General features: G+C 54.4%; 10 protein-coding genes across 10 annotated transcripts; 3 read left to right on the top strand and 7 right to left on the bottom strand.

The window, feature by feature from the left end:
* Positions 1-1503: 1503 nt before the first annotated feature.
* SPSK_08218 (uncharacterized protein) lies at positions 1504-1731 on the bottom strand (the record flags this gene model as incomplete). Its single annotated transcript, XM_016734855.1, has 1 exon — positions 1504-1731. One exon carries the CDS (start codon positions 1729-1731, stop codon positions 1504-1506), a length of 228 nt encoding a protein of 75 aa, XP_016591099.1.
* Positions 1732-1799: 68 nt separating this feature from the next.
* On the bottom strand, positions 1800-3980 carry SPSK_07155 (uncharacterized protein; the record flags this gene model as incomplete). The annotated part of the gene is made up of 1 exon (XM_016733822.1): positions 1800-3980. The coding sequence occupies one exon, from the start codon at positions 3978-3980 to the stop codon at positions 1800-1802; it is 2181 nt and encodes a 726-aa protein (XP_016591098.1).
* A 1137-nt stretch (positions 3981-5117) lies between these two features.
* On the bottom strand, positions 5118-5625 carry SPSK_08054 (uncharacterized protein; the record flags this gene model as incomplete). The annotated part of the gene is made up of 2 exons (XM_016734704.1): positions 5118-5372; positions 5407-5625. 2 exons carry the CDS (start codon positions 5623-5625, stop codon positions 5118-5120), a joined length of 474 nt encoding a protein of 157 aa, XP_016591097.1.
* Positions 5626-6414: 789 nt separating this feature from the next.
* On the top strand, positions 6415-7043 carry SPSK_07996 (uncharacterized protein; the record flags this gene model as incomplete). The annotated part of the gene is made up of 2 exons (XM_016734648.1): positions 6415-6494; positions 6566-7043. The coding sequence occupies 2 exons, from the start codon at positions 6415-6417 to the stop codon at positions 7041-7043; spliced, it is 558 nt and encodes a 185-aa protein (XP_016591096.1).
* Positions 7044-8624: 1581 nt separating this feature from the next.
* Positions 8625-11989, bottom strand: SPSK_06934 (RNA-binding protein Lupus La; the record flags this gene model as incomplete). The annotated part of the gene is made up of 2 exons (XM_016733604.1): positions 8625-10436; positions 10523-11989. The coding sequence occupies 2 exons, from the start codon at positions 11987-11989 to the stop codon at positions 8625-8627; spliced, it is 3279 nt and encodes a 1092-aa protein (XP_016591095.1).
* A 1179-nt stretch (positions 11990-13168) lies between these two features.
* SPSK_07909 (uncharacterized protein) lies at positions 13169-13941 on the top strand (the record flags this gene model as incomplete). The annotated part of the gene is made up of 3 exons (XM_016734562.1): positions 13169-13425; positions 13566-13689; positions 13741-13941. 3 exons carry the CDS (start codon positions 13169-13171, stop codon positions 13939-13941), a joined length of 582 nt encoding a protein of 193 aa, XP_016591094.1.
* Positions 13942-14610: 669 nt separating this feature from the next.
* SPSK_07744 (uncharacterized protein) lies at positions 14611-15645 on the bottom strand (the record flags this gene model as incomplete). Its single annotated transcript, XM_016734401.1, has 3 exons — positions 14611-14914; positions 15025-15145; positions 15420-15645. The coding sequence occupies 3 exons, from the start codon at positions 15643-15645 to the stop codon at positions 14611-14613; spliced, it is 651 nt and encodes a 216-aa protein (XP_016591093.1).
* Positions 15646-19846: 4201 nt separating this feature from the next.
* On the top strand, positions 19847-21427 carry SPSK_07427 (hlh transcription factor; the record flags this gene model as incomplete). Its single annotated transcript, XM_016734090.1, has 1 exon — positions 19847-21427. The coding sequence occupies one exon, from the start codon at positions 19847-19849 to the stop codon at positions 21425-21427; it is 1581 nt and encodes a 526-aa protein (XP_016591092.1).
* An 821-nt stretch (positions 21428-22248) lies between these two features.
* On the bottom strand, positions 22249-24786 carry SPSK_07060 (uncharacterized protein; the record flags this gene model as incomplete). The annotated part of the gene is made up of 3 exons (XM_016733730.1): positions 22249-23455; positions 23518-23917; positions 23982-24786. The coding sequence occupies 3 exons, from the start codon at positions 24784-24786 to the stop codon at positions 22249-22251; spliced, it is 2412 nt and encodes an 803-aa protein (XP_016591091.1).
* A 596-nt stretch (positions 24787-25382) lies between these two features.
* Positions 25383-27350, bottom strand: SPSK_07229 (dual specificity phosphatase catalytic domain protein; the record flags this gene model as incomplete). Its single annotated transcript, XM_016733893.1, has 1 exon — positions 25383-27350. The coding sequence occupies one exon, from the start codon at positions 27348-27350 to the stop codon at positions 25383-25385; it is 1968 nt and encodes a 655-aa protein (XP_016591090.1).
* Between the last annotated feature and the right edge of the window lie 511 nt (positions 27351-27861).

Raw genomic sequence — 27861 nt, 5'->3', positions numbered from 1 at the left:
AAAACGATAAGTAGCTGTCTAGTGAGCTTCGGATGGCCGACAAGGGGTAATGACACTGTTATCTAGGCCGCGGCCTTGGCCTTGATGACGGCTGTGCTGTGTGGCGGCTACGAAAATGATTCAGAAATTGCAGCAGTAGCTATTGCTGCAATTTCTGGCTCAACAGTATTCTTCAACATAGCGTTGGGCGCTCAACGGCCCGCCCCGCCTTTGAGACAACGCTGTCTTTTTCACACAAATTATGTGTTTAGTACGAACTTGGCGCGTCTACGAATGTACTGTTGTAGGAGTACTTGGTCCGAGGAAAACGAAATCGAAAATCGAAAACTTCGAGAGGCAAATACCAAAAACTGCAGTAATATTGGCCAAAAACAGCAAGCTACTTCCGCAAACTAAGAAAAGAAAAATTCATAACTCATAAACAACATCCAACAAATATGTCAGAACCGATGAGCAAATATAGATTTCCAACACGCAGAATAAAAAAGAGAGGCGAAAAGCATGCAATACATAAAAGACATAGAAGACATTAATAGCCCACTCACTTGGCCCGTTTCCAAGGACCGTTTCGACAGTCCCGTTTGCCGCTGGCTCCCCTCTTTCGCTCCACCCCGCTTCTGTATGTCGTCACAGACAATGGGTGTCTCCACCCCTGACGTTGCCGCTTTTTTGTTGCTCGTCTTGTGTCACCCAGTCAATCTTTCTCGCTCGTCTCGTTTTGGAAGCAAAATCATCATTGAAAAAAAAAAAGTAAGAAACAGAAACGGCAGGGGGGCTTTTTGCAGCACACCCTACTGCATGACACGCAGCCACCCCCCTCCTCCGTCTCCTTGCATAACATGCTGGCGTCCTGGAAAGCCCAGACCCACTCAATGAAGCACGCACACACAAACCGTCCATTCCGACCCATCTGCGGTGTACGTGTTGTAGCCGCAGACGCCGTTGTGTAGAACCGTGCAAATCGGGACGCACGGGTTCACACACACCTCTCTTACTTCTCTTCTGGCGTTGTTGGCCAGGCCCACAGAAACGATGGGGACTTTGAGTCGCGGTCCATTTTAGTGGCGATGGCGGCCATCTGTTACAAGAGGGTAAAGAATCAGTGATATTGTCCTTAATACATTAACAAACAGGGAGAAAAGAGGAAAGATCTGCGTCTTTCGTGCTATGTGTAACCGCAAAGTAGCGAGGCAGAGAGAGTAAGAGAGCACGACGAAGAGGAAGAAGAGACGGTGTGCACTTGTCGCCATTGTCTCTGTTTTGATTTCAACAAGGTCGTTTGCTGACAGAAGGTACAACGGCAATTGTTTTGCAAGCACAAGTTGTCTGGTTCTCGTGCTACTGCACGCCAGGGTTGCCACTTTTTTGGTTGGAAAAGTGATTCAATTCGTCCCTTGGTTCCTGTGTTTTTGTCACATCTTGCACACGCTGTCTCTTGCCCTCTCTTCTTTGTCTCTCTTCGCATCTCTCACAAGGACACAACGGGGTGCCGTGCTCCGTGTATCAGAGGGGATGGTCGTATCTCAAGTAGAAGTCAAAGGCAATGGTGCGCGATGTGATCGAACGAGCCACCGTGTCTGCGTTGTAGCTTGTGTCATTCGCAGCCATCTCCGTGCAGCGAAGGACAAAACAGCGCTTCTGAGGCACAGAGCTCTGGCTGTCACCGACAAGAGACGTGACAGCACGGGAGATGAAAGAATGGCGACGCGGGGTGTTCAGGGGAGAAGACATGGCGAAGGATGTGAGAGGTGAGACGACCAGTCAGGAAACCAGAACGTGTGACCGCACTCTGCGTGTTCTCAGTCCCGATAGTCCCTGTATTTGTCGTCCCTGCTATCCCTATCGTACGCCCTTGGCGCGGGTAGAGCGGCATATGGGTTGTCATCGTTGTAGTGAGGCCCGTCGTCATAGTCACTCGGTCGCCTTGACAAAGTGCCGTTTCTACCATCGTCGTCTTCGCGGCTGTTATTCCGCGACTTGAGTTGCCGTTCGAGGCGGCGCTCGTGTCGCCGTGTCTTCTCCTCGCGCCATTCTTTCATCTCATGGTTCACTTCGCGGACCTCCTTCATCTCTGAGATGGCACCCTTGATACCCAGAGCAGCAATGCCCACAGATGCGGCATCCTGCAGTAGGGCTTTTTGCTTCAACTTCTTTGCCTCTTCGGGCGACAGGCGGCCTTCACGCACGGCCTTTTGCCGCGAGCGCCGCTTCTCCATGCTCTGATACACATTGTGGGCCGCGTGGATGGTGGCAACAGCGGCTAAGCCGGTTGTCAGAACTTGCTTACCTTTCATCTTCTTTGCTTTCTTCTCATCCCCAGACGAGCTGCCGAGGTCAGACTCGGGGTCGGAGCCACTCCGGTTGCGACGCGACCCAGAGCCGCCACGGCGCCGGGTCGAGGAGCGACCGCTATCATCATAGTCTCGGACGCTGCCGCGATCGCGGTCGCGGTCACGGTCACGGTCATCATGTCCTCCGCCGCCTCGGCGGCGGCGATCGGAGGGATAGTCATCGTAGCTGTCGGCCGAATCGTCGCGGCGGCGGTTGTTGTAGCGTGATGATCCCGACTTGCGACGGGGTGAAGCGTCACGGTCGCGGTCGGAGTCGTCAGGCTCGTTGCCAATACCGAGCTTAGCAAGGCCACGGCGAGCCGTGTCCACCACGCTACGGCTTCGGCTTCGGCGCGATCGGTCACGGGAGCCGTCTCGCGAGTCAACGCTGCGCTGGCGCGACCGCTCCTCGTGTTGGTCATAGAGTTTCTTAGCTCCAAAGGCACCCAGGCCGGCGGTCGCCAGGGCAGCCAGGCCGCTCACGCCGCCACCTCCGCCGCCGCCATCTGAGCGGGCCCGAGAGCGGGACCGACTGCGTCCTGTGCGCTTGTCCTCTTCAATGTTGTGCCGGGAACCATTAACAAGACGGTTGCCAAGGAGGCCGCCAATGACTGACTCGGCAATACCAAGCTTTCCGTGTTTCTCGTCCTGGGCAGCATCAACAGTGGCCGCACCGGCAGCGACAGTCAGGATACGCTTAGCCTTCTCGCCCTTCCAGCCACCGGGCTCTTTGGCGACGCGGAAGGCTTCCGTAGCGCCAGCAATCAGAGATGCCATGGCAGCCTTCTGCACCTTGTTAGCCACTTTGCCCTTGCCGCCGCCCGATGGCGAACCGGCGCGCGAGCGGCTGTCGTTGCTGCGTGCGTCGGAGCGCTTGTCCTTGTCGCCGTGGCCACCACCCGTGAGGGCGGTCACAGCGCCACCCAGACCAGCAGCGGCCAAGGCACTCTCGAGGAAGTTCTTGTGGCCCTTCTTCTCGCCCTCGTCGCTCTCGTCGTCGCTGTATCCACCACGACCTTTATGAACGAGAGCCTTCTTGTCACTCTTTTCGGCATGCTTGTTGTAAAAGTCGGCACCCTGGTAGGCGGCAAAGGCGCCGGCTGCACCGAGAGCGGCCGAGCTCAGGGCGTTGCGCTGGACGCCGTGGCCCTCCTGCTTGGCCTCGCGGCGGTCAAAGAGCTCCTTGCCGCCCACGGCGAGCGCACCACCGACCACGGCGGCGATGATCTTCTCTTGGTTACTCAGAACGCGACGGCGCCTCTTTTCGTCGTCGTTGTAGCCCCGCGACTTTCTGCTATCGCGGCGATCATAGTCGCGGTCGTAGTCGCGGTCGTAGTCCCTGTCCCGGTCATAGCCACCACGATCTCTGCCGTAACGGCGGTCGTCGACATAGTCACGGTAGACGTCTCTCGAGTACGTCGGCGGTGGGAATTCGCGGCGGATCTCCTCGACGGAGAGGTCACTGTCCTCGCGCGAGCGGGGGATCAAGTCGCGCGATGTGGTGTGATGCGACTTGGTGACGACGTCACGGGAGTCGGCATGGCGCGAGTCACGCGAGTCACGGGCGTCACGGGTGTGGCGACGGTCGTCGTAATAGCGTGTTGACGAGTAGTCGCTGCGACCATCATCGTAGTTGTCGTACGAAGCCATGGCGGGCAACGACAGCAAGTGCTGTGTCTCGTCTGCTAAGAGGGGACTTGTCTAAGATGCACGCTGAGTTGGTATGAGAACTAGGCCGTGTAATCAGGGAGGGGGTAAAGAAATGCAATGTAATGTGGTAGAAAGGGGAGAAGCGGGAGGAATGTTTCTGATGGAAGGACAAGCCGTACGTGGAGTATATAGACTAGGAGTAGCAGGAACGGTGGTCGACGGGGAATGGTGTTTGGTGATGTAGGGGCCCGTCCAACACCAAAAAAAAGAAGAAAAGATTAGAGAAAAAAAACAGAATAATATAAGGTGGGCTTTTGCAGTGTTCTGCCGGTGGAGCCGTTGGGCTGCGTACAGATGCCTTTCTGTATCTCCAGCCGTGCAAGTGTTGAATAGTGCAGATGACGGAGGCAAATAAACTTACCAAAATGTGAGGCCGCCAGAGAGTAGAAGAATGGAACAGCGATTCCGACGATGGATAGGAAAATAGAAGAATTTGGAAGAAACGCTGGAGAGAGCGTTCGTTTGGGGGCGAGGGAGTGGCGCGGGGTTGGGAGGGGCGGAGGGGTTGTGTTTTGTATGATCTGTTGATGAGACGGCTGGGCAGGAAATGAGAGAAGGGGCGATCGATGGTTGCGACACGGGTAGGAGTGCTTGTGGGCTTCTGCCCATGTAATTGCATCAAATACGGAAGTTGCGAATCTGCAGGCGCCGCCATGATGCTAAAACGGTGGCAGGGCATGAGCGCGCACCATTGCACGTAGGATGGCGAGGGATGGGCAAGGATGGCCTGGCGGCAGGAGGGAGCCTGTTGCAAGTGCACCACGAGCTATTGTGGATGTTGTTTGGCAGCAGCGTCTCCGTCATGATGGTTGGCTCGGCAGTGTCCGTTTTTAACAGGAGACCAGATGGGCGCCGTTGGCAGCTTCCCCAACAATAGCGGCACGCCTGAAAGACTGAGACAGGGCGCCAAAACGGGCACCAGGCGGACCGTTCTACGCTATTTGCTAGGCTGCGAGCGGTCTTTCTTTGTTCAGTGTACGGAGTACGTTTGTCAGAGGAACGCCACGAGGTCTGTATTTTTACATGTCACCCCCCAAGAGACCACCGGCCTATTACCTGTCGAGACGGAAGCATCTGTCACCCGTCCATGCCCACCACAGCCACGCAGGAGGCCGCTACGACAGGCGGCAGCTGCAAGCCAAGCAAAATGACGACGCAAAGGACCGTCGGTGTCTGGCTACACTCTGTCGACCTCTGCAGCCGTTTTGCTTCAATACCAATGGGCGACGCTTGGGTGAGTCGTGGCGCAGTATCAAAACTGTGCGGAGAGCCCGAAACGGAGGCCGCTTTGGCGAGGCCAATGAAAAGGTCGACGTTTTCATAGGGCAGGTGCTTGCTGGTTCTGGCCAGGTCTGCCATTGCACACCCTAAACGGAGGGGAGGCGCGAACGACGTAATGCAGGAGAATCTTCGCCCAACAGAACCCAACGTCCAACCTCCCACCATCTAGCAACAGACGTCTCCGGGGAGCACACTCGACACCACCGGCCACGATACCGCCACGGTCTTGTTTCGTCCATCGATCTTCGTCGTTGCTTGTCTTGTCTCGCATATCACCAGCTCGTACACGCATGCCGTACTCCATTATGCCATACCTCAGTGCCGTAGCACAGACATGAGCGCGACGTTGATGTATAACGGTCGCTTCTCAACCCTGCCGTGCCCGGTTTCCACGGCAAATGTGCTCTCATGAGCTGTAAATTCTTCACTCTCCTGTCCTCCGCGGCCTGCCGTGTCGGCCAATTGTACCCCGGCGATGCCTTGCCTGTTTCCATATCGTGACACCCAACCGAGAGCTCCGACGGGAGGCAGGAGCAGTCTCTGTTCATCTGTCTCTGTTCATTGGTTCTCATCTTGTTCTCTTTCTTTTCTTTCTTTCTCGCTTCCATCGCACGACCCTCCACCGCGGATGCTCTCATTTCCCCTGCCGTGTTTGTACCTCGCTCTGTCACCAGATATGACCAGCAAAACATCACCGTCTGCTCCCCACCTTGCACAATATGGCACAACGGTATTGCGGGTGCACGATACACGAGTGTACCAAAGCATCAGACAAAAGGCCCTTGGCTGCTTCGTTCTATGAGGGAGCGTACCCCCCATGCCTCACTTCATTGCCTCGTGAACAGCGTATTTAAGCACCAGTGTCTCCTAGGCTCTTCCGTCTTTCTTCTGTTTCTCCTTCTCTTCCTCTTTCCTTCGACTCGTAGACACAGTATCTCGTTCGTATTCTATGTCTACTGTCTCTTCCATCCCTTCTACTGTTCGTCATCAACGCTCGTTTTCCACTTCGCGTCTATGAAAAGAAACGAAAAACGTTAAGTAGTCAGAGTTTAATCACCATACCTTCATTTGTTGTTACTCCCCTTACGCCGCCATGATGCGTTTGTCACACGTGCAGTCCCTCCTACTACTGGCACCGGTCGTCTTTGCTTCGCCAGACAAAGGCCAACCTGCGTATGGGATTCCTTCGTCCCTTGCATACGTTTATGAAGACATTGCGAGCTAACATCATTGACATTGTACAGCACTACCACCCCGACTGTGCAAGACGATGCTGCCTCTCTGGTCTCCCAGTACGTGCCAGCGTCCGCCTATGTCCAGCTCACCGCCTCGGTGGCCGCCGCCGCATCGGCTGCGTCTGTCACTGGTGATCCCAGCTCGCTGTTCCTATCGGCGCTGCTGGCCACGGCGCCACCTGCCTGGTTCAGCTCGGCCGTGCCGCCGTACTTTAGTAGCAACATTGCCGCCCTCGAGTCAGCCATAGCACCGCTGCGCAGCGAAGCGGCCACGCTGTCGTCGACAGCGACGAGCGAGACCCTCGTGGTCACGCAGACCACCAACAGCCAGGGCAGCACGGTCACGACGAGCTACACGTCGACGTTTCCGGTCACGACGCACACGACGTCGTCGTCTGGCAACGCGGCAGCACCCACCGCCAGTGCGCAGCAGCAGGCTGGACTGGGTATTGCGGCTCTCGCTTTGGGCCTGGTGGCCATCTTTTAATACGATGCTCTTGGAATACATGGGCAGAGACTTGGTCTGAGTTGTCACCTTTTGATAAAAATATTTCTTGTTGGCTTCAAAGAAACGCCGCCTTCTATCCCGTTTATGTAGGTAATTTCGAAGGTAGCTAATTGATATCGACGGGGTTTTTTTTTTTTTTTTTTATTACATTTGCAGTTTCTCCCGATCACGTCTAATTACTTTATTACGAGCTAGGATAGAAAAATTCGCGAGTTCAATGTAGATTGAATCCTGTCAAAAATTTAAATTAAAAAAACAAACAATATTTTTATGCTATAATCCTTTTAAAATAGAAGGGAAAATGATAGAATGAATCGCCTCTGTTAATCGTACAAGTTTTCTGGCGGGGACAGAAAGTGTATCAAGATAGAATAACAAATGGCTTAACCGCGTAAGCCTTTTTTTTTTGCAGGACATGTAAAAATCAAACGATATTCCCTCTCCTCTCACCTTTGCGACCATTTTCAATGATGCACTGTGCCTCTATTTAGGCCATCCCCCGCCCCCTCTCCCTTGCTGACAAAATGAAGTAAACGAAGAGAGAGTAGTTTTGTAACTGGCATGCGCCGAAACCCTCAGTTTCAAGCCGGCCTTTTGCCTTCCCTGTCTAAAATTACCGAAAAAACGCTATCTGCGTCATGACATCGTTTAGATAACGTAAAGAAAGTCACACCCGTTCCCTTTTCTAGTTGTAGTATTTTTGGGTTGTTGTTGATTAGTGGTTGGGCATTTTCGCCGAGTTTGCAAATGGATGCAAAGTCTCTGCATGTCCATGTCCAGACAAGGGAGACACGGCCTTTGCTGCGAATTGCCACAATCCGCATTGGGTTGGGAAGAGTCGAGATGTAAAAAGGTGAGAGGAGGGAAACATAGCTCAAATGGTGAGCCGCCGATCGCTGAAACAACAGCAGATACCAAGACCAAAAGAAGACGGCAGAAACCTGTTCGTCGTGCAACACCGAGCATGCGAAGGTCACACAGTGAGTGCAGACATGGCCCTTTGATGGAGAATAGGTAGGGCCCAACAGAAAGTTGCCCTGATTTCCGACGTCCATAACTGGATCCACGTCCCTCTTTCCTCAAAATAGAACCGCAGTCTGTGACCAGATGGAACAAAAAATCAACTTTGGCCAAATAGGCTGACAAAAGCGACTATTCGTATCAACGAAAAGCAATTGTAAGCCTTAGGAACACGAAAATGTTTCCAGAATCCATCGTCCCACTGCCATAACCTTCTGATGTGGTTCGCGCCAGGGCTGAGCAAGACGCACAAAAGAGGCACAATGGTCAGGACAAGGATACAAGCCAACTCCCAGAGCTGAGATGTATAAAAAAAATCAACCACCCCAAACCAGATGCCGAGGGCTCGTCAAATAAATAAGAATGTTTGCGGAAGGCTGGACAACTGCCCGTGTGTTTTGCTCGTGGTCTCCTTGTTCCCTGTTGCAAAACAACAAGGAGCCGATGCTGTGAGGAAATGCTGAAAAATGCGAAATTGTAAATGAAATCGTCTAGTCCCGAGACAGAATAAGAGCATTACACCATATTGGGATATGCACTCTAAGCATGAGAGTCACCGTTGACTCGCTTAGAGGCCTGAGATTCGGAAAGTTTCTTCGCCTCCTCTTGGTGCGGCAAGAAAACGGCAGGATAGGCCTTTGCGTTGCTAGAGCTGGACAGCACCCGGTCGTAGTACTGCAAGAGGCACTTCAGACCAAAGTCATTCGGCGCGCCGCGCCGGGCGTCCTCGAGTGCAAAGGTACGGAAGTCCTCGTACATGCGCACGTTGAACTTGTCAGGAAGGCAGTGCGACCAAAACCGATACAGATGCTTCATCGTTGCTGGGACCTCGTTGTCCTTGGCACTCGCCCGCTGCTCGAGAGCTCTCGCGCGCATGTCGGGGTAGGGTTCCTCTCCGATCTTGCGACTAGTCGCCTGCTGGTCCGACGACTCATCGGACGAGCTCTTGGCGCCGCTGGCATCGGATCCGTTCACATGTGGCTGGTTAGACAATTCCCCACCAGTGGCAGCGGAATCAAGCTCGGATCCGACAAGAACAACCAGCTTTTCGACCTGCTCGTCCGGGTACGTTTGGTAGTCCTCTAGCGTCGTTGGAGCTCCATTGCTTCCGCTCGGTGAGAAATCCGGCACCGTGGCAGAGAGCTGGATCTCACCGCTGCGAGTCGGCCGACCGTTCGGTTCGGTGTTGCTGCCCCTGGTGGGACTCGTGTAGTCGTGAACGCCGTTGTCATGAGATTGGTACAGCATCTCGTTGCTGTTCACCGGGTACGCGGGTGGCGAAAACATGGGCTGTTGTGGCATCGCCGGATAGGCACCGTTCATCATGGGGTGAACGTAGGGTGATTGGTTGGGGCGGTTCACCGACCGGAACAAGACCGTTCTAAGATCTGGGCCGGGCTTGCGTGCTTCCTCATCGCGATCCTCGTGGGGCATCACAAATCCACTCCACAGGTACCGTGAACGAATCCACTCGTTTTGCTCCTGGTCGACAACATAGTCCAGGTTCTCGGACTGCTCACAAGCGGCCCTAATGAAATCGATTGATGGAGCGAGTTCCGACATTCTCTTGAACTTGGCAATCACAGACAGTGGAACGAAGCCCTGGTCGTTCATTTTTCTCCGCAGAAAAACGTCCTTGACGAGGTTATCAAGAGAAAAGTAGTACTCAACTTGCAAGGTCAACCCGTGGACCAATTCAACATCCATGTAGGGGCTGAACGCCTGAATAGGATACTGCGGCTGAAACTCAGTAGGGCCGTTCATAACACCATGAGTAGCGTGGCCGTGCATTCTCGGGTTGTTACTCACGCCATTCTGCAGGCGGCTGTTGAAGGACATCGGGCCTTGCGCGGCCAGTTGAGCCCGCGAGGCGTTTCTTCCTCCAATTCTCACGGACTTATGCTGGCCCCCATATGAATACTGCTGGTGAAGTGGGTTGAACGGGGCCGCTGTGGGTGGAAGTACGGCAGCACTGCTATTATAGGAGTTGGGTGGCAGCCTCTGTCCGTTCGGTTGGTATGTGGAGTGACCGATGTGCTGGCTGTTTTGCGTGACGCCGCCAGCCACACCGCCACGCCCACTGCGGAAACCACCACGTCCAGGACGCTCTCCCCGCGGTTCGGTTCGTTCTCGGTGGTTCGTGCCATGTTGATCCTTGTGCTCCTGTGAGTTGAAATCTTTCGCGGCAGAGTTGAAATGACTTGTATTCTTCCCTGCGTACGGCGGGCGGCGATCAGCATGCGCAGAGGGCGTGGGCTGGTGGTGCTGTCCATTCGCGTCACCATTGGCAGCGGTGGTGTGGGTGTTGTTGTGGTGGGCGCCCTTGAGGGCAAATTCCGATTTGCCAGTAGCCTACATGTTGATGTCAGTAAAACAAATTTGCACTGTTTGTGAAACACCGTATGAGACAACGCGAGGAGGATACGAGGGTAGCGTACAGTGTGGTCGGTGGTAGTCTCCTTGGGCTTCTCAGGCAGTGTGGAAGCGGAGGGTTTACGTTGTTCCCGAGGATGCGCGTGCGACGCATCAGTCGAGAAGCGTTTATGAGAGGTTGTCGTGTGGTTTGATGGACGACTGGGTAGTGTGCTTCCGTTCGTCTCTTTCGTCGCCTCGCGAACATCAGAATCGGCTTTATGAGCAGGGGAAGATACAGTAGCCGTCGCAGAGGCCTTCTCGGTGCCGGTCGGTGCTGTGCCGTTCGTAGCGGCACCGCTGGCGCTGTTGTTGTTGTTGTTGTTGTGGCCACTGGACTTCGATGAGGTCTCACGGTTGGCTCGGTTGCCTGCCTTCGGCTTGGAGCCGCGCACATTCGGTAAGGGCGTCTGGAAGGCAACGGTGGGGACAAATGGTAGTGGTGTCCAGCCCTTCTTACGGGACTTTGCAGAACCCGCATCCTCTTGGGAAGGATCGACTGGAGCCTCGACTTTGGTGTCTACCGGAGGTACCTTCGATTTGGGCTCTTCTGAGGCGGTGGCTGTGTCAGGCGTCGGCCAAGATACAGCATCACGAACAGGGGGCAAGGAATCGCGTGTGGCCGTAGTGAGCTTCTCGTCCCTGTCCGTAGATCTAGCACCACGAGGTGCATTGCGGCGTGCGTGGTCGTTTCCACCAACACGAGTGCTCTCGTTGAGCCGCCTTGTCTGCGACTTGGCATTCCCAGAAGATGCGGTGCCGTTGGCATCGACGGCAGCGTCGCCTCCTAAAGTCGCGTTGCCTTGCTTGCGTGTATCCTTGGTCTTCTCCTGACTAGTAGTGGCCGTGGTTACTGTCGATTTGCCGCTTGTCGCGACGGGCGGGCTCTGTTTGACCTTTGCGGCCTGCTCAATCATCCGCTGGCTCCAGATGTTCACAGTTGGGAGTGGCGCGGGAGCCAGCTCGATCTTAACAGGCTCTTTCCCATTATCGGCTTCCTCGGCCTGGGCCAGTTGTGAACCATCCTTGTCAGCGGCGGCTTTGGCTGCTGCCTTGCCCTTGCGGCCACCTTTCCGTGCCACATCGTCGACAGCGGGAGATCGTGTGCCAGGAGTGGAAACGCGACTCGGCTTGTCGCTGGAGGCCACAAGGACCGTTGCATCGTCGAGCGAGAAGTTCGACGTGGACTCGTTGGTCGTGCCAGCCAAGGTAGACGACGCTGCAGGAGATGAAGGAGCCTCGGAACCGACTTTCAAGGGGCTTGCATTGGCATCGTGATTCAATGTTTGTGCGGACGCCTTGCTAGAGTCGGTCGTGGTAGAGAGAGCCAAAGAGGCAGTAGTTCCATTTTGAACAACGGAGGCGGCGTTCTCGCTATTTTTGTCCGGTGTAGCTTGCGGAGTAGCAGCCGTCGTATTCGACGTCGGAGCAGACGTTTGGGATGATGGTATGGATTGGCCACGTGCGGCCTGGGCATATGAGAAACCCGACATAATGGCTGCGGGTTGAGTGATGGCCAAAGCGATCAAAACAAGGATGCGAGGAGCAACACAGGAGAAATCAGAGCGCACGCTCAGCAAATACTGCGTGATGCGCTGGCCCTGAAAAACTAGAGGCCTAGATTGTCCGCCAGCCTCGCAGCTTGCTATCTATGTTGGAAGCTCTCCAATCGATATGAGACCGGGCACAGCCGCCAATCGTTGTGTCCTGCAGGAGTACCAGAAGTTGGTTCGTGCTCGACACGTCTGCTGGTTCAAGACGAGATGTGATGCCGATGCCAGCCGGGTCGGTCGTGGGCACAAATAGCAGCCTCAAGTGGTGGTTATGAATGTGTGTTGTTGTGTCTGAGAAGCGGATTGGTTTGGCAGCTGCGAAAAAAAAGAGAGAAAAGTTAGCAAAACTGTTGCCCATAGGTAGTATCCGAGTCTTTGACTAGATTCCAATACACGTCCAAGCACGAAGAAGGATGCGAGTATCGAAACGCGACCCAGGGCCAAACGCGTGACAAAGCAAAGCGGTTGGTAGGCCCCGGATGTGGTTGCCTATTACCGACTATGCTCTTCCTGTGCGCCCCGAGAGTCCGACGATGCGAGTTTTGTATTTTGAGCAGTGCTTGCCTTTGGTTATTGACACGTCGATGGAAAGATGCGGTTCGAATGAGGTTCGTCAACACGCCACTCCGGAGGTGCTTTCGGGTAGCAAACAGTATCGAAAATCGAGACGGCAGCAGCACGATGCAAATAATCGTCGAGATGTACGGCAGCGGAGGAAGACAGTGTGCGTCAGGGTCTGAAAAACCAAACACAATGGCACACGACGGTTGTCGAACGTTGCGTGGGGTGTGTCAAACCGCGACAGGTTGTGCTGGATGGGTGCTGGTGTTGTGAGGTGTAATGCTAATCGAAATAACGCTGTGACAAAGGCAACCGATGCGAAATCATTAGCAATCGAAGCTGCCTGGGAGTGGAAATGGCGAGTTCGAAATGCAAAACGCAAATGGTTGGTGCAGAGACAGGGAGGAAAAGGGCGGAAAACGCGGTGGGCTCCGGAAAAGATGTGTTTGCCTTATTTTTTTTTCTCGGCTGTTTCGAACGAAAATAATACTAAAAAAACAAGAGGAAAAAACTTTTGGAAGGGCCGACAGAGACGAGAGGAAAAGAAGAAAAAGCGTAATGAAAGGGCAATGGCCGTCTGTCGGCGAGAACAAATACAAAAGAAAATGGTGTGGAAATGCGCAATTCGAGATGGGAATGCAAGCTGTGAGGGGCGAGAGCAAAAGCTTCCTATTGCATGCGGAGGTGAGGTCGAAAAGAACGAAGCAAAGAAAAGCATGCACGAGGTATGGTCTCGCGAGGCAAAAAGACAAGACTCAAGCCGAGAGTGTGCGTGTGAGAGGCAAGGGATTGTGGAGGGAAAAGAACAAGGGCAGGTTTGTGTGTGCAAAGTAAAACTTTTTTCCCTACTATTTTTTTAAAACGGGTCGCTGCTGAGTGAGTAGTGTCTCTCAGTGCGTTGTAGTGAATGCGGTGGTTGCTTGCGGGTAGGTTGATTGTGTGCGTTGTGCCGAAGAGGAGGCGACAGTGAGCTTAATTCGCGGAGGGGCAGGAGCGAGCGAAAGAACGCAATCGAACCAAAAGAGAAGGACGCAGCAAAGTGGAGGCAAGAGCGTTGTGAGCACGCGGACGAAGAGCAGGTGCGATCCTGGCCAGACTAACAACAACGGAAGGCGTGCGCCCTGTCACAGGAAAAGCAATTTTGGGGGCCACAGAGCGCAGTTGTTTCTACAACATACATCCCTCGTGCCTGCCGTCCAGTACGCGAATATGAGTCGGCAATTTTCGTCGTAGCGGAGTTGCGGCTTGCTGGTAGTAGCGATCGCGCTGTCGTGCGTACAACAGTCGAAAAGCACGGATTCGGAGTGCAGATTGTGGAGCCCAAGCACTAACAAATAAATACCTTGGCCAAGCGTGACAGCCCCGCCTAATTACAGGTCACTTCCGAGGCGCAAGTGCAGCGAAGGAAAGTGACTATTTATGAACAGCGTTCTTCCTAAGAGTTTAATATATGTGCATGCCCCTTACAGTGTTCTGTCAAGCTCGTAAATTGTCGTTGGTGCCTTCAACCGGAATGTGCTTTGGGAAGGCTGAGACGATGCCCTCCATATGTTACCAAGACACGGCAAGTGACGACGTTGCAGCAGTTATGCGACTCTTGCAGCTAGCTCATATCACCCCATCACAGCCGCGGCTCGGCTCCCCGGAAATATTTACAAGTAGGATACATCCTCGCTTAGTCTGTTAGGACTCCGCTCAATCTCCTTTTGCAAACTAGGATTTCTAAATGCCTTTATTCAAACAAAAACAAAAAGGACGCAGTTCAGAATTACAACATTTATACATGAGAGACAGCAGAGAGAGAAAAAACATGTGAGCTTATCCACCAGACGAAAAGCCCAGGAAAAGCCCAGGAAAGGATCAACGCAGTTTTAGGGGTGTGAGGTATGTAATATGTGACGGGGCGTTTGAAGTGGAAGTGTGCCGCTTGGGACACAGCAAGCCATCAACGCTGTGACGAGTCCGCCACTTTACTATCTCCCTCCGTCGGTCGCCGGTCCTTAGGACGTCATCCAAGCGGCGGCCCGGCGGGCGCCGAACGTCGTGGCCAGTCGCAGACCGCTTGAGCCCATCGGGAAATAGCTCACGAGGTACCACAACAAGCAGGCAAGTTGGATGATTGCCGAGATCAATGTGAGTATGGTGCTGTGAAGGCCAAGCGAGAAGTACAGCGTCAGGGCGATGGAGCCAAAGTAGGCGGCGGTGAATGGCAGCCGCGGTGTCGAGGCCAGGTGCTGCACATAGGCCCAAGGGCCCATCATAGCCGCAAACGACGACAAGAAAAGGATCGATCCAAGTGTCCATCTAGTCAAAGGGAAGGCAAAGGGTCAGCAGACCGTGGTCTTTTAAGATGGAAGACCCCGTGAGGTCCAAGGAGGCGGAAAGGCGAAAACCCCAGAGCTGAGGAGACTCACAAGATAACAAACTTGCGTGGGCGCGTCGCAACAATGGGAAACAAAGCAAAGCAGATTACAAAGCACGCCAGGGCACCAAGGTTGCAACCGCCGAAGATCAACAGTCGGTCCCATCGACTCACTGTGCATGGAGGCAAAGCGCCGTTCTGGTCAGCCTATCACAGATCTTTCTATTCACGTGGGCATGTGTCTTGGAGGTGGACGAGCTGGAGGAGAGGGTAGCGGGACGGCGTGCTGATCTCATGAGCATGCAGGCACGGGAGTCAAATGCAAGATCCAGGCACACCCGACGCGCATGCATGATCCACCAGTTGCCATAGCGGAAAACGCGCGCGAGGCGACAAGATAATAGAAACGGGCAGAGAAATGGGCTCCTCAAGATGCAACAAACTTACAGGCAAACCAGCCTTCTTCTTCTTCGCGCCTAGTCGGCGCAGGCAGCGGGGCACCGGCGCCCTCGCTTGTAGGCAGGCTAACATAGCCACCGCCATCACCAAACGGATTCAGGGACTGCAGCGAGGACAGAAGACCCGAACGCTGTGTGGTGTTGATAGGCACATCGGCTTCGCGCCGTGACCAGCCTAATGAGTTGAGAGAGTCTCGGAACGACTGTGACGTCATGTTGGGTAATCTTAGGGGGACGTTTCGAAAGAAAGTGGGAGAAGGATAGTTCTCTCACGCCGGGAGAGAGCGGGAACGTCGGTATTTGGAAGGAAGCAGAGGGCGAATGTGATCTACACAACACTCCCAGGGTCCCTAAATTGACAAACAACAATACGAAAAGGTGCCAGTAAGGTCTGTCTCGGGATGCGATGTGTTCGAAGTGGGTGTGTGGGAAAAGGGTGGGCGTGTGACCTATGGAGAGCCGCGAAGGTGTCGAGGTAGGACAGGTTGTTGTAGAAGGGTGTGGCCCGATACGGAGACGGACGTATCCCAGGCGCGGGCCAGGGCAGGTGCGAGGGCCGGGACGAACAGGAAAGGCGCGGGAAAGCGTATCCTATTATTGGGCCAGAGCTATATCGGTGCAGAAGCAAATTGTTAGCAGGCCGCCCATAAGTTGACAACTGAACATGCCTACCAGGCAGGCAAGGCGCCTAGCAACAATGCTTGCAAGCGTACCCAGTTGACGGTGCGCTCTACGAGCTTGACAACTTAGTCGAGACAGGGCAACGGAGTGGGCAACGTATGTCGTCGTTGCAAGGTCTCTTCTGATATCAATAGGGATGAAAAAGGATCGAGCGGCCTGTGGAGAGTGACGGAGGTAATTGTAGGAGAGCTTGGTGGTATGCCTGCAGAGTCGACGCGTGTGCAAACGGAGCGGGCGGCGCGAGAATCTGGCCACGGGGTGATGGGTGCAATGCGGAATAATGTCTGCCTGCAGCACGGTCGAAAAAGGTCAACGTGACGACGTCGGACAGGATGAACTACGAAGAGGGGGGTGTGTGGTGGTCGAAATACTGCTTTTGTTCGTCTCTCGTACATGTCGGGGCATTGTGAGGAAGAGAGCAGGCTCCTACGAATAGCACCTGCAGATATGATTGGTCCGAACCTTCTCCATCAGCAGGCGTCTGTGCGCCTGCCTTTGATTGGTCGCCGTGCAGGCAAGGCCATACGTTGTAGACCCCTTTGCCTCAAACATACACACACACGCGCACACGGCGCGCACGCATTCGCAAAGGGCAAAACCAGAAACAGACCAAGACACACAAGATACACGACGGCAAATGATCGTCCAGTCTATCCCTCCTGCCCTCCTCTTCTTGAGGCTGTGGCGCAGCACGCCATACAATATACACAAGTGAGGCAAGGCAAGGAGAGAAGAGTTGCTAAGAATTGCTGAGCAAAGGCTGCGGTGTGTCACTCCCACAAAGGGAGCAAAAAAAGGGTGTGGCAGGGCCAGGCTGCGGTGTGGCTCACTGTCTCACTTAAGCATGCCGATGCAGGTCACGACCAATGTGCGGATGGCTCGCGTTGTAGCCCACGTTTACGGAAGAAACAACGAGCATTGGAGAACGTGGTCATTGGCAAGAGCGCAGCGACCGGACAATGGGTGGGAAGGAAATATTAATTTCAGAGAGAACCAGGCGGGGTGCAGACAAACCGGGAAGAGTAAAAGACCAGACAGCGGTGCTCCTGCTCAGTCGCTTGTTGAGGCTCGCGGTAGCTGTCATCTCCTTTTTTGAAGCCTAGTTTCGCTCTCCAACAGCAAGACAAGACGCGGTCAATGTCTTGATATCTGAACCCGCCCTCAAATCTCCAGGGTGCCTGGGTTCCGTAGTTGTGACTCCCACATATCGAGGTATCATCGAAGCTTTGCCATGTCTTTTCTTTCATTCTGGACTGTCTGTCTGGCTTGCACACCCTCCCCAGGCGGAGTTTGGTCAGAAGACACAGGACACGAACGAGGCCTGGGCAATGGGTCGTTGGAGTGCACTCGCCGTGCTCATTTCCAGCCTATCCTATTGTCATCGCCTAAGGAAGACACAACGTAAAGTCAAAACAAGGACATCTCGAGCAGTTAACAAGGCGCCATGGCGAGAGACATGCAGGACGACAATAAAAGGTATAAATATGTGCCTCGCGCCGCATGCGCGCGCCGACCAATGATCACCATCTCTTGCCCTTTACCATCAAGCACGCCAGCCAAACAGACGCGAAGCCGACCCAAGCACGCATACACAGACACAGACGTCGTACACCACACATACACTACATACATACGCATTCGCAGAGACTGTCGCATCCCACCTCTCCAGCGCCATTTGCTCCTGCCCCTGCGCACAACCAGCACAGGCGGACGCACCGTGTGTTGAACTGTGTACTACAGCCCGTCTGCTTAATTAAGCGGCCACCCTCTTGCCAACATCCAACATCAACCAATCCCCTACCTTTCTGAAGAGTCAGATAATCCAGAACTGGTAACCCGGCCAGAGGACCTGCTGTCTGCCAGAATCCTGCAAACGAAAGGAAAGGAAAGCCACCAGGGCACAGAGACCAGTCGATTGGCTCAGCATCCAGCAAGCGTCCAAAAGCCCGCGTCAATGCAACTCGCCTCTCGGACGTCCAGTTTCGGTGTTGCTTGCCATTTTTTATTTCCATATTGCCTCTCGTCCCCTTCCTATCTTCCTTCTTCTGTGCCTTCTCCGTCTTTTCTCCCCGCTTCTCTTTCTCTCTTCGTCCTCTCCACAATAGTAGCCACGCGTGTCAGCTCGCGGATCGCCACTACTAACAGCCGCCCCGCTGCCCACGCCCAAAATTAGACCTCCGTATATTGTCTATACAGGGTGTGCATGCGACCTACTAACGGACTGAAGTTGGAGATCTCACAGACGCAGCCCAGCCCAGTTACAGCCTAGCGTGCTCGCTCCCAAAAGCCGCTCAAAGGCTTTCCATCCTTCGCCAGCCTGGGCTCACCATTTGGCATTTCGCATCGCCATTTCGCATTTGCCTTTGCCTTTCCAGACCGAGCCTGCCGTTGACTCAGCCATTAACACCCACTAGTCTACGACGGCAACCTAGCGGGTCCAGCCCGGCTTTCCCGCAACCACTGCTCAACTACGACCTATCTGAGGCTCTCCGTTTCTTTGATGGCCTTGCCTCTCTGTGCCTGAGAGCAATTCCAGTGATCCGAACCCCAGAAGACCACTTGATTTGCGGCAGTACCAAATAGAGCGCACCCGAAACTCAAGGACCTCTGACACCGCCGGAAAGCGGCTGCTCTTTCAGATCCCACTCTGCTGCCGTTCGACCCTGTTGCGTCACACTTGGGTACTGCTACTGTACTTACTTCCTGCTGCTGCGCGCCCCCAGCTTGCATTATCAAGCTGTCTGCCTGCCATTTTTTCGAGATTCGACCAGCCAAGCCAGCCAAGCAACGTAAGTCGTTTTCCGTTTCCTTTTATTCCGGCTCCGTCCTTTTATTTGTTTCTTCTCTTTCCCGGCATTCTTCTACCTTTCTGTCCTCTACCTCCTTCCTCCCTGTTCTTGATTTCCTCCCTTGGCTCCTCTCCTTCCTCCATATTGCAGCACTTGTCCCCTGCTCCTTCCTCCGCTTGTCGCCTTAGGGAGACAGCCATAGTGCGTGCAGCGCAAATGCCACAAATGGCCCGTTACCTAATGCAGACTAGTCTCCTAACTCGCTTTCCCAGTTGAAACCCCAAACCTGGCGGTCAACGAGGCCACCGCCCGCCTTCCGCCTTCCCACGCACAGCGCTCCAAGCAAATTCCCCTCTCTTTCTCCCTCCCTTCGTCTCCCCTCCTCACCCGTGCACTTTCCCCCAATAAGACGAGCAAGAGCGGCCAACCTGGCTTCCTGTGCCGTTTCCCTTGATTCTTGATTCTCGTTTCTCCGAGAAGTCATTTATCTTCATTCTTACTTTTCACCTCTTCCTTTTCCTCTACCTTTGGCGCACCCTCGACCGATCGCATTCCGTCACCCCTCATCCTCCCTCGTCGCCTCGCTTCCATACATCCCTTGACTGCTCTCACACACTTCACTCTTGTCTTCTATCAGGCCCAAGTGCGACTATACAGTCTGCCTCGACAGACCGCATTTTCATCTCTACCTGTAGGAGACTTGGCCCTGTTTTGCGATCCTTGTAAGAGGCACTGTTTGTTCTTGAACTGTGTGACTAACCATCCTCGTAGGAGCGTCTCTTTTCCATACCCCACAGATTTCTCCCAACCCTCCGGCTCCAGCAGTTTCATCGCGCGCTCAACCAATCGCACTTTGGACGCTCTCCGTCATCATTCACGCCATCGAGAATCGAGGAAGACGACAGTGACAAAGTGTACGAACCATTGCAAGAATTAGCACCTTATCATGGCGCAGCACGGCTTCGGCCAGATGGGCGGTGGCAATGGTGCCATTGACCCCAACGACCTCACTGGCGGCTTCGGCCAGTCGTTCCAGAACAACTTTGGCTCCAGCCAGAATAACCACTCTACCGGCTTCTCCAGCGGTGCCGCACTCATTTCCGACGACGACCTCTTCGATACGCTTGGCAGTCCTGCCGATGCACAATCCGGCCTGGGAGGCCACGATTTCTCCGGTATGACCGGCGTCGGCCTTGGCGGCGGCTATTCACAAAACATGTTTGCCCAACACGGCCTATCACTCGACCAGGCAAATATCAACGGCTTTTCCAACACACCAGAAGGCGATCCGATACAAAGTCCGTTCGTGAACGGCATGGGCCAGTACCGGTCTATGCAGCACCCCCATGCCTTTGGCTCGCTTCAGTCGCCTGGTGGCTACACCGGCTCTCCGCTGGCCACCTCAAACTTCGCCGGCGACGAGGCCAGCGAAGCTGCCCTTTTGAAGTCCCGCGCCCGCCTCTCCCAATCCATGCCTCGCAAGGCGCCCACCGCACGAAACCCGCTCAACTCCAAGTCTATCGGCACCTCCATTCCTACTACGTCAGTCGACTCCTTCGTTGGGTCCCCACAGCCGATCCGCACAAATGGTTCAAACCACGAGAAGTCCGCGTCAGGCCAGTGGGCACAGACACCCAACAGCCTCTCTTCGTTCCCCGGCTCCGGCTTTTCGTCTCCAATGCAGCCCGGCGGCCTCCACAGCGCCCAAATCAATGAACTTCTCCTCAAAGGTGGCACATCTATGCCCGCAAAACTCGGCGCCCCAATCAACACCACGCAGGAAGCCAAGCGGAAGAGACGTCGGGAGTCGCACAACCTCGTCGAGCGACGCCGCCGTGACAACATCAATGAGCGTATCCAAGACCTCAGCAAGCTTGTGCCCAGCCACCGGTTAGAGGATGAAAAAATCAAGAAGCTCATCTCTACAGGTACACCGCTGTCACCGACTTTGACGGGGTTGGCGAGCCCCTCACAGGCCACATCGGGTCTGGCCGGCCCGGGAGCACGGCGGGCGGCGGGCACGAGTGCTGGCAACATTACCACCGGTCTGCCGCTTGAGGAGAAGGACAAAGGTCCCAACAAGGGCGATATTCTCAACGGTGCTGTCAGCTGGTGCCGCGACTTGATGTGGATGTTGGACACATACGTCTCGCGTCAGGAGGAGCTCATTGAGTACTTCAACGACCGTGGCGAACCGATGCCCTTCACCATTACTGACGACGAACGCCGGCTGACCTCGGAGCTGATGATTGCCATGCGCAACCCCGACGGTGCCGAAGGCGAGAAGAAGCACTTCACTTACTCGCGGACGGACGGGTCCGGCCTGCGCGTACCCGACTACACGGACTACAAGGGCGACCCGCTAAACGGCTCCGGTCAAATCGATACACTCTCGCTGCTGACGGGCAATGGCGGCACTGGTGTTATCGCCACGCAAGATCTAGAGCAAGGCGATTTCTGGGGCGACGACGACGACGGGGGCGATATGGAACTCAAGGAAGAAGACGAGTTCATGGATCTCTCATAAACTCGTCTATCCTGAAGGACCTTCTCTTCCCTCTTTCGATCTGTCTCCGCCAACGTCATCTAATTCAAGCCACCGATACGTTTACCCTTTGGTTCACGGTCACCTTCAATTCCACCCCTGTACTTTCCTACTGCCTCGATTTTGTTTTGGGTGCACATGTTAGGCATCAACTTTCCCTTACAACCTTATCCTCGCACACTACTCACTTTCTACTCTTCGCTTTTATGCACCGGTATTGGGACCGTTCACTTCTTATTTTACTTTATTTTCTTTTTTTTTCGGTCCACCCATTCTTACTGCTTTCTGCTTTTGTTCAGGTCTGCTCATTTGACGTCGCTATATAATTGCTGGCTTTTATTTTGCTTTTTTCATCTATGCTCTCCTTGAGTCGACTTATTTTTCGGACCTTTCCAGTTGTTCGCGTTGTCTCGGTGTTCATTTTCTGTACTTCGATGTGGGTCCTTGTTATCAGCTTTGCTTTGATTTTACCTTTGACTGCTTTACTACGGATGGATGGTTGGCCGTACGGAGTTTATCATGTTCTTTAGATACACCCCATACTCTATGTCTGTTGTTGCGTCCCATGGTACGCTGTTGTTCGAAGGGGGCTTGCACTTAGACACCGGTTTATATTGACTGAATACTTATACATTGACTTTTTCCCACACTGGTTCGCATAAATGTATGAAGTGTTGCAAAATATGAATATTTGCACCTTAAACAAAATCGTGACGTGATGATTTATTCAGACGAATTGGTCTTCGCAAGCATAACCATCAACAGATTACATAACTGTACATAACAAAGGAACAGAAAGCCTTTCACCAGTGCCGTACACAGAGTAGGTACTCGCTCATAGACGACAGCAGATTCCAGACATCCTTTCTCTTCATATCTTCGAGTAGCGCAATACGCTCTAGCGCCGAATGGCCGTTGAGGTGTTTCCAAAAGACGGGCCACATCTCGGCGACACGCTCGTTCCACGCCGTTGTCTCGTCCACCGGGCTGTTGCCGCTCGTGGGATAGCGAATCCGCGGGCCTTCGTGTTGTGCCGCCACGTCTTTCTTGCTTGCAGGTGGGGGTGTGGCACGGCACGCACGCAGGTTGCGCTCAATGGCGCTCAGGAACAGACTCTCTTTGCCCGTCGGCTTGCTCGCATCCATAATTACGTATGGCTGGATGCCTGCGAGATGCGGCGCATTGTTGATTGACGGGTGGCTTGTCCGCGTGGGCAGTGGCTTGCGCGCGTGGACCGTGGCCCGCTCAGCCAGGCTATGCGCCGCCTTTTCGGCCATGCGCTGGCGCCGCGCTCGCTCGGCGGCGTGCTCGGCAGCTGACTTCCCACCATGCTTAGCACGGTCGCGGTCGTGGCGCGCCGAGGACGGCATCGACGACATCGTGCCAGACATTTCCGACAAGCCGCCAATCTCGCCAACGTCGCCCTCTTCGCCGTCGTCCGAATCGTCTCCAGCGTATTGTTGTTGCCTCCGGTGTTCCTTCTCCTGGTAAAGATTGCTACTGCTCAGACCACGGGACAGGGATGTGCGGGAGGATTGAACATTGTCCCTGCCACCGTCTCTCATCTTTTGCTGCTGCTTTTGCTTGATGCGTGCAAGGTCCTCGGCCTCGAGGTTGTACTCGACCTCATATTGGATTTCGGGCCAGACAACGACGTAGGCGAATGTGCACAACTGGCAGACCCAGCCGCCGCGAATCAGCCATGCCAAGATCCGCAAATACGCCGGACGCAGGCTCTTTGTTGGGCAAAATGATTTATACGGTCGAGGGGCCGAAGATAGGCTGGCAAGAAGATCCGGTAAAGGCGGTGCAAAGGGAAATGTCTCTGCAAAAACAGCAGAGGCTCGGGCTAAATGGTCAATGTCGCAGTTTGGCGACAGGATATACACGTCCCTAGCATGTATTGGCGGCACGGCCATCGCCCTTCGCCAGTATATGAAGTGCTGTGCATAGGCGCGTATTTGGTGGATCGTGAGTATTGTGTCCGGGAGCTGTGAAACTTGATAAAATCTGCACGGTATTAGAGGTTGAGACGCAAATGCGGGATCCGCAAAGAGAGTCAGAGCACTTACGATAGAGTCGGCTTCGAAGCCTTGACAAGTTCGATCATAGTCGCAGCAGCCTTATCTCCGCGGGCTTCGAGCTCCGCGATAATCTTTGTCTCGTCGTCATCCGTGAGAAGCAGGGCGAAGCACTTGTCAAAGGCTGGCACGCCGTCCAGCGTTTCGTGCCGCGAGACATTGTTGGCAGTGGTGAGCCAGAGATTTTTTAAGGAATCGCCTGCCTGGGGCTGTATATCGGTAGCGAAGAATGGCACCGGAATCTGGACAGAATGCCCGACGGATCCCTTGCTCAGGTTGAGTTCCAGAACGGCAATCCGGTTGCGGGAGATCGCCTCGTAGGTGTCCCTCATGGACGCCGCCAGCGACGATACTGCCAGAATGTCTTTCCACAAAACACTCATCTTTACTCCTACACGAGGTATTAGCATATTGAATCCGGGATGGATAGATAGTAAGGGGTGGACGTCGCGTACTGTCTTCTCGTGCGTGGTCTTTGAGCTGTATGATTTTCTTGCACTCTTGCCAGATAAAGTCTCCGCTCTCCTGGCAATACTTGTACACTTTGTTGACCTCCCGAACAACATGCGTATACATGGTGTCCAGCAACTCGTTCGCTTCGTGACGCTTGGGGCTCATGATGAATACCAAGGTGAACATGGTCATCGAACTGACTTTCTCTTCCTTGTCTTTGCCCTGCGTCGCTGAGGCAGCACCGCCGGCGGACGTCTCGCCAGCACGCCCAGTCGAGGCTCCACGCGTCGATGCCGCCTTGTCCTTGGCTTTGCTGTTGTTCTTATCCGTTGCGTTTCGCCGGCGCGCCCACACGCCGTTGCTTGGGACGTGCACCGGGTACGAGATGTACGTAACCGAATCAAGAGACATCTGGAAGCGCTTTTTGTGGAATGCACGCGGTGGCGTCAAGATGCCCTCCAGGGCCTTGGTCGGCAGCCCGACAACATACTCCCATGGCACAAACTGCGTGCCATTGTCCGCCACGAGGTGGTCGTCATGGTTCCAGCGCGCCAGCTCACTCGGGTTGGGCATAAAGTCCCGGGACCCACCGAGTGCCGCTCTCGCGTGTGCGGCAGTCGACTCAACAAAAATGTCATCATCGTCGACCTCCTCATTGCTGAGTTCCTTGCGGTGCTGTGAGTCTTGCGGTGGGGTGATGATACTGGGGTAGTGAAAGACGAAGCGCGGCCCTTCACGATTCCGATTGATTACGAGCGCCACGCCCATAAAGCTGGACGTGTCTGGTAGAGCCATTGACTGCGCCATAGTCGGTCACTGCATCCTCGGTTGCGCGCCCGTCTTTCCCGCGATGGTGATTGTTTGTCGTTAGAGGGCGAGATGCAGTGAATGGGAGAGCTCTGATGATCCGCCTGTAGTATGTCGTATTACAGGGCTGCTGTTTTAGTGACGGCGCTATCAGTGAGTGGCAGCTATTTATGTGACTAAGCATATCTATCCCCGACCCACACCTTTTAACAATCTCAAGTGGCATCGGCCGGTAATGTCAATGTCAAAGTAAATGTACGACAATGGACATTACGGTAGTCAATCAGCAACAAAGGTCAAAATATGGATGGAGGTGTCTTTTGTTCACTTTCTCATTCTTTTTTTTTTCTCCTCCAGAAACGGAGATATAAATTTTCACCAAATAATATAAGAAATTATAACACATTCGCATTAGTCTCATCAAATATGACAACAACATTTTACGTTAAAGTAGCTGTATAAAACACTTGTCAATCGAATGACAACGCCCCAACCGTCTAATATTCAGGCCCTTTGGAAATAAATAAAGCTAAGAAACTATGTGTTTGCGTTGGAAGCAAAAATCAGCCACCATTTCGACCCATCTTTCTCCAACATCAGGCGTCATCCGTCACGCCCGAATACCGCAGCGACAGGGCATCAAGAAAGTGTGAATGGCGGATGCCAACGGGACGACATTCGGCAAAGGTCTTGATTGCCTGTGACAGCTCGTAGTTACAGCGGTCCACCAGGTAGCAGACGATAAAGTAGCCCGTGCGGTTGAAGCCGTAATGGCAGTGCACGCCAATCAGGTATCCCGTCTCAGCATCAGATGCGGCAGTTTCTTCCGATGCCGACGTTGCCCGCTCAGCAAGCGCCTGTTTCTTTTGCTTTCTCTGCTTTGCCTGTAGGTTTTCTACAAGTGCGTGGAAGACTTCGACCTCGGCGTCGGTCGGAGGGATCTTGGACACGGTGGGGAATTTGTGGTAATGGATGCCTCCCGCCTCGAGTTCGCGGGGGTCATAGACCGGGTTGTCATGGGAGATGTCAATGACATCCTTGACAACGTTGGCCCACCGCTTGACAAAGATCCTGGGGCTGTGGACCTCGTCGACCTGCCGCAGGGTCTTCATGGCACGAAATATACCAGCGATCGGTTTCGAGACAGGCTCAACCTTGCTCCACTTCTCCAGGTTCTTCACGTCCCACTTGCCCTCGCGTGACAGGAAGCGCAGTTGCCAGCCGCGGTCCAGCCGCCCTGTCACATGGCGTGCGAGGAAGTTGGCGACGATGCCGGCTACGACACCGACAGTGGCCGGTGTGTAGATCATGGCATGGCCTGCTGGTGCCGGTAGGACATGCGACTCGACAAATTTGGGCGGGTGACGCCGGAGAACGGGGATATCAATCTTATCTGACGCCCCACGGGGGGTCGTCGGCGTCTCATCGTCATCAGCCGTTGATGTTGCTGGCCGGGGCAAAAAGTCCTTATCGGCAATGTCGTCGATATCGGGCGGTTTGACTGCCGAGGCCTCGCCATTTACTGCTCCCGTAGTCGCGGGAACGGCTGGTAAGGTGGCTGCAGCGGTCGAAGGGACCGTTGTTGTGGTATCGACATCGGCAGCAGACGCTGCCGGTATAACGGATGATGCATGCAAAAACGAACACACTTTCTTTGCTTCCGCCGGAGGTGTGATGTGGTCGCCATCGCCAGCGATTAGGCAGACCGGTAGCTGAAGCGATTCCCACACAGCCTTACCGGAGAGGCCGCTCACTTGCGCGCCCGACGCATCAAATGCTGGCAAACTGCCCCACGCCATGCGGCGCCAAACTGCCGATTTGCTTTGCCAGTTAAACTTGGCCTGCAGGATCTTCGACTCTTCGTCGGCATCGTGGCCGACAAACCGGCGGACACTGGCGCTATTAGGGCCTCCGCGGGCGTCCCAGGCACGCCAGATATCGAAAATGGACGTAGGGATCCATAACAGTGTTTTGAAGATTGCGATCTTCGTGCGGTCGTCCAGACCAGCGGGCGGGCAGATGGCGACCAAGCCCGTGCATGGCGACTCTTTGGGGGACTGCCGGCTGGCTAGCAGGGCAGCGAGGCTGCAGCCCATACTGTGGCCGATCAGGACGACACTCTGCTCGGGCCGGCGGTACTGGGCAATAACCACCTCAAGTATATCGACCAGCGCTTCGAACGAGTAGGCGGCCCAGTCCTTGGGCGCAAAGGTGGAGCGTCCGCAACCCGGCAGATCGACGGCCAGGCAAGAAGCGCAGTTGGACATGCGGGTCAGGAGACCGTCGAATTGCGCCACCGAGCCGCCAAGGCCGTGGACGAAGACGAGGAGCGGCAGGGGCGCCGGGTCGACCGGCATCTGGTCTTCCTGCTCATGGCGTCGGAAAAAGACACGAACAGAGGGGTAGGTGTAGCGGGCCGTCTCGACCTTGATCAAGGACGAGTGCTTCTTCAGCAGCGGCGGGTCCGTGGTGTGTGCATCTAGAGAGAGGGGCATTAGAGATACAGAGCCCAGCCTCAGACTGTAAGGGAACGGACGAATTGACGAACCGTAGATAGAGGTCATGGCCGAAGGAGCTGGGGCCTTCACAGGGCTGCGACCAGTGTAGACTGGCGCGGCCTTTCAGTGCGCGCACTCTGGGAAGCTTAAAGTCGCTCTCGCAGACTCGATCGCCGGTCGTAATGTAGGCCCTGATTCGTGCCACTTTTTCTCGTGTCCCTGAGGTTCCTTTGGTAGCAATTGCAGAAATGCCGCGTATGGCTCGACAGCAATGGCGAAATAAGAATGCAAAGGAGCAGAGACAATCAAAAGATAAGTCAAACCAAACTTGGGTGGATGTGCTTTGTGTGACTCCAAGTTGGAGCTTCGTTCTCTCAGCCCACACTGTTTGGTAGCCACTCAGAGCAGTGACATCACACACATGTGTCGGGCGGGTTGGCTTCCCAGACTCTGTCTGGCTCCTAGCGGGTCGTGCTTTCCGTTTGATGGGTGGCCGTGGGCTATGCGATAACGAAGAATTGCGGCAGAGGCCAATTGTGTGCTTTGCGGCTTCCCTTTTTGTTGTTCCTGTTTGTGT

This window comes from Sporothrix schenckii (genome assembly GCF_000961545.1).
Source record: "Sporothrix schenckii 1099-18 chromosome Unknown Cont41, whole genome shotgun sequence".
Taxonomy (NCBI): domain Eukaryota; kingdom Fungi; phylum Ascomycota; class Sordariomycetes; order Ophiostomatales; family Ophiostomataceae; genus Sporothrix; species Sporothrix schenckii.
This window is presented reverse-complemented; position numbering and strand designations above follow the sequence as displayed.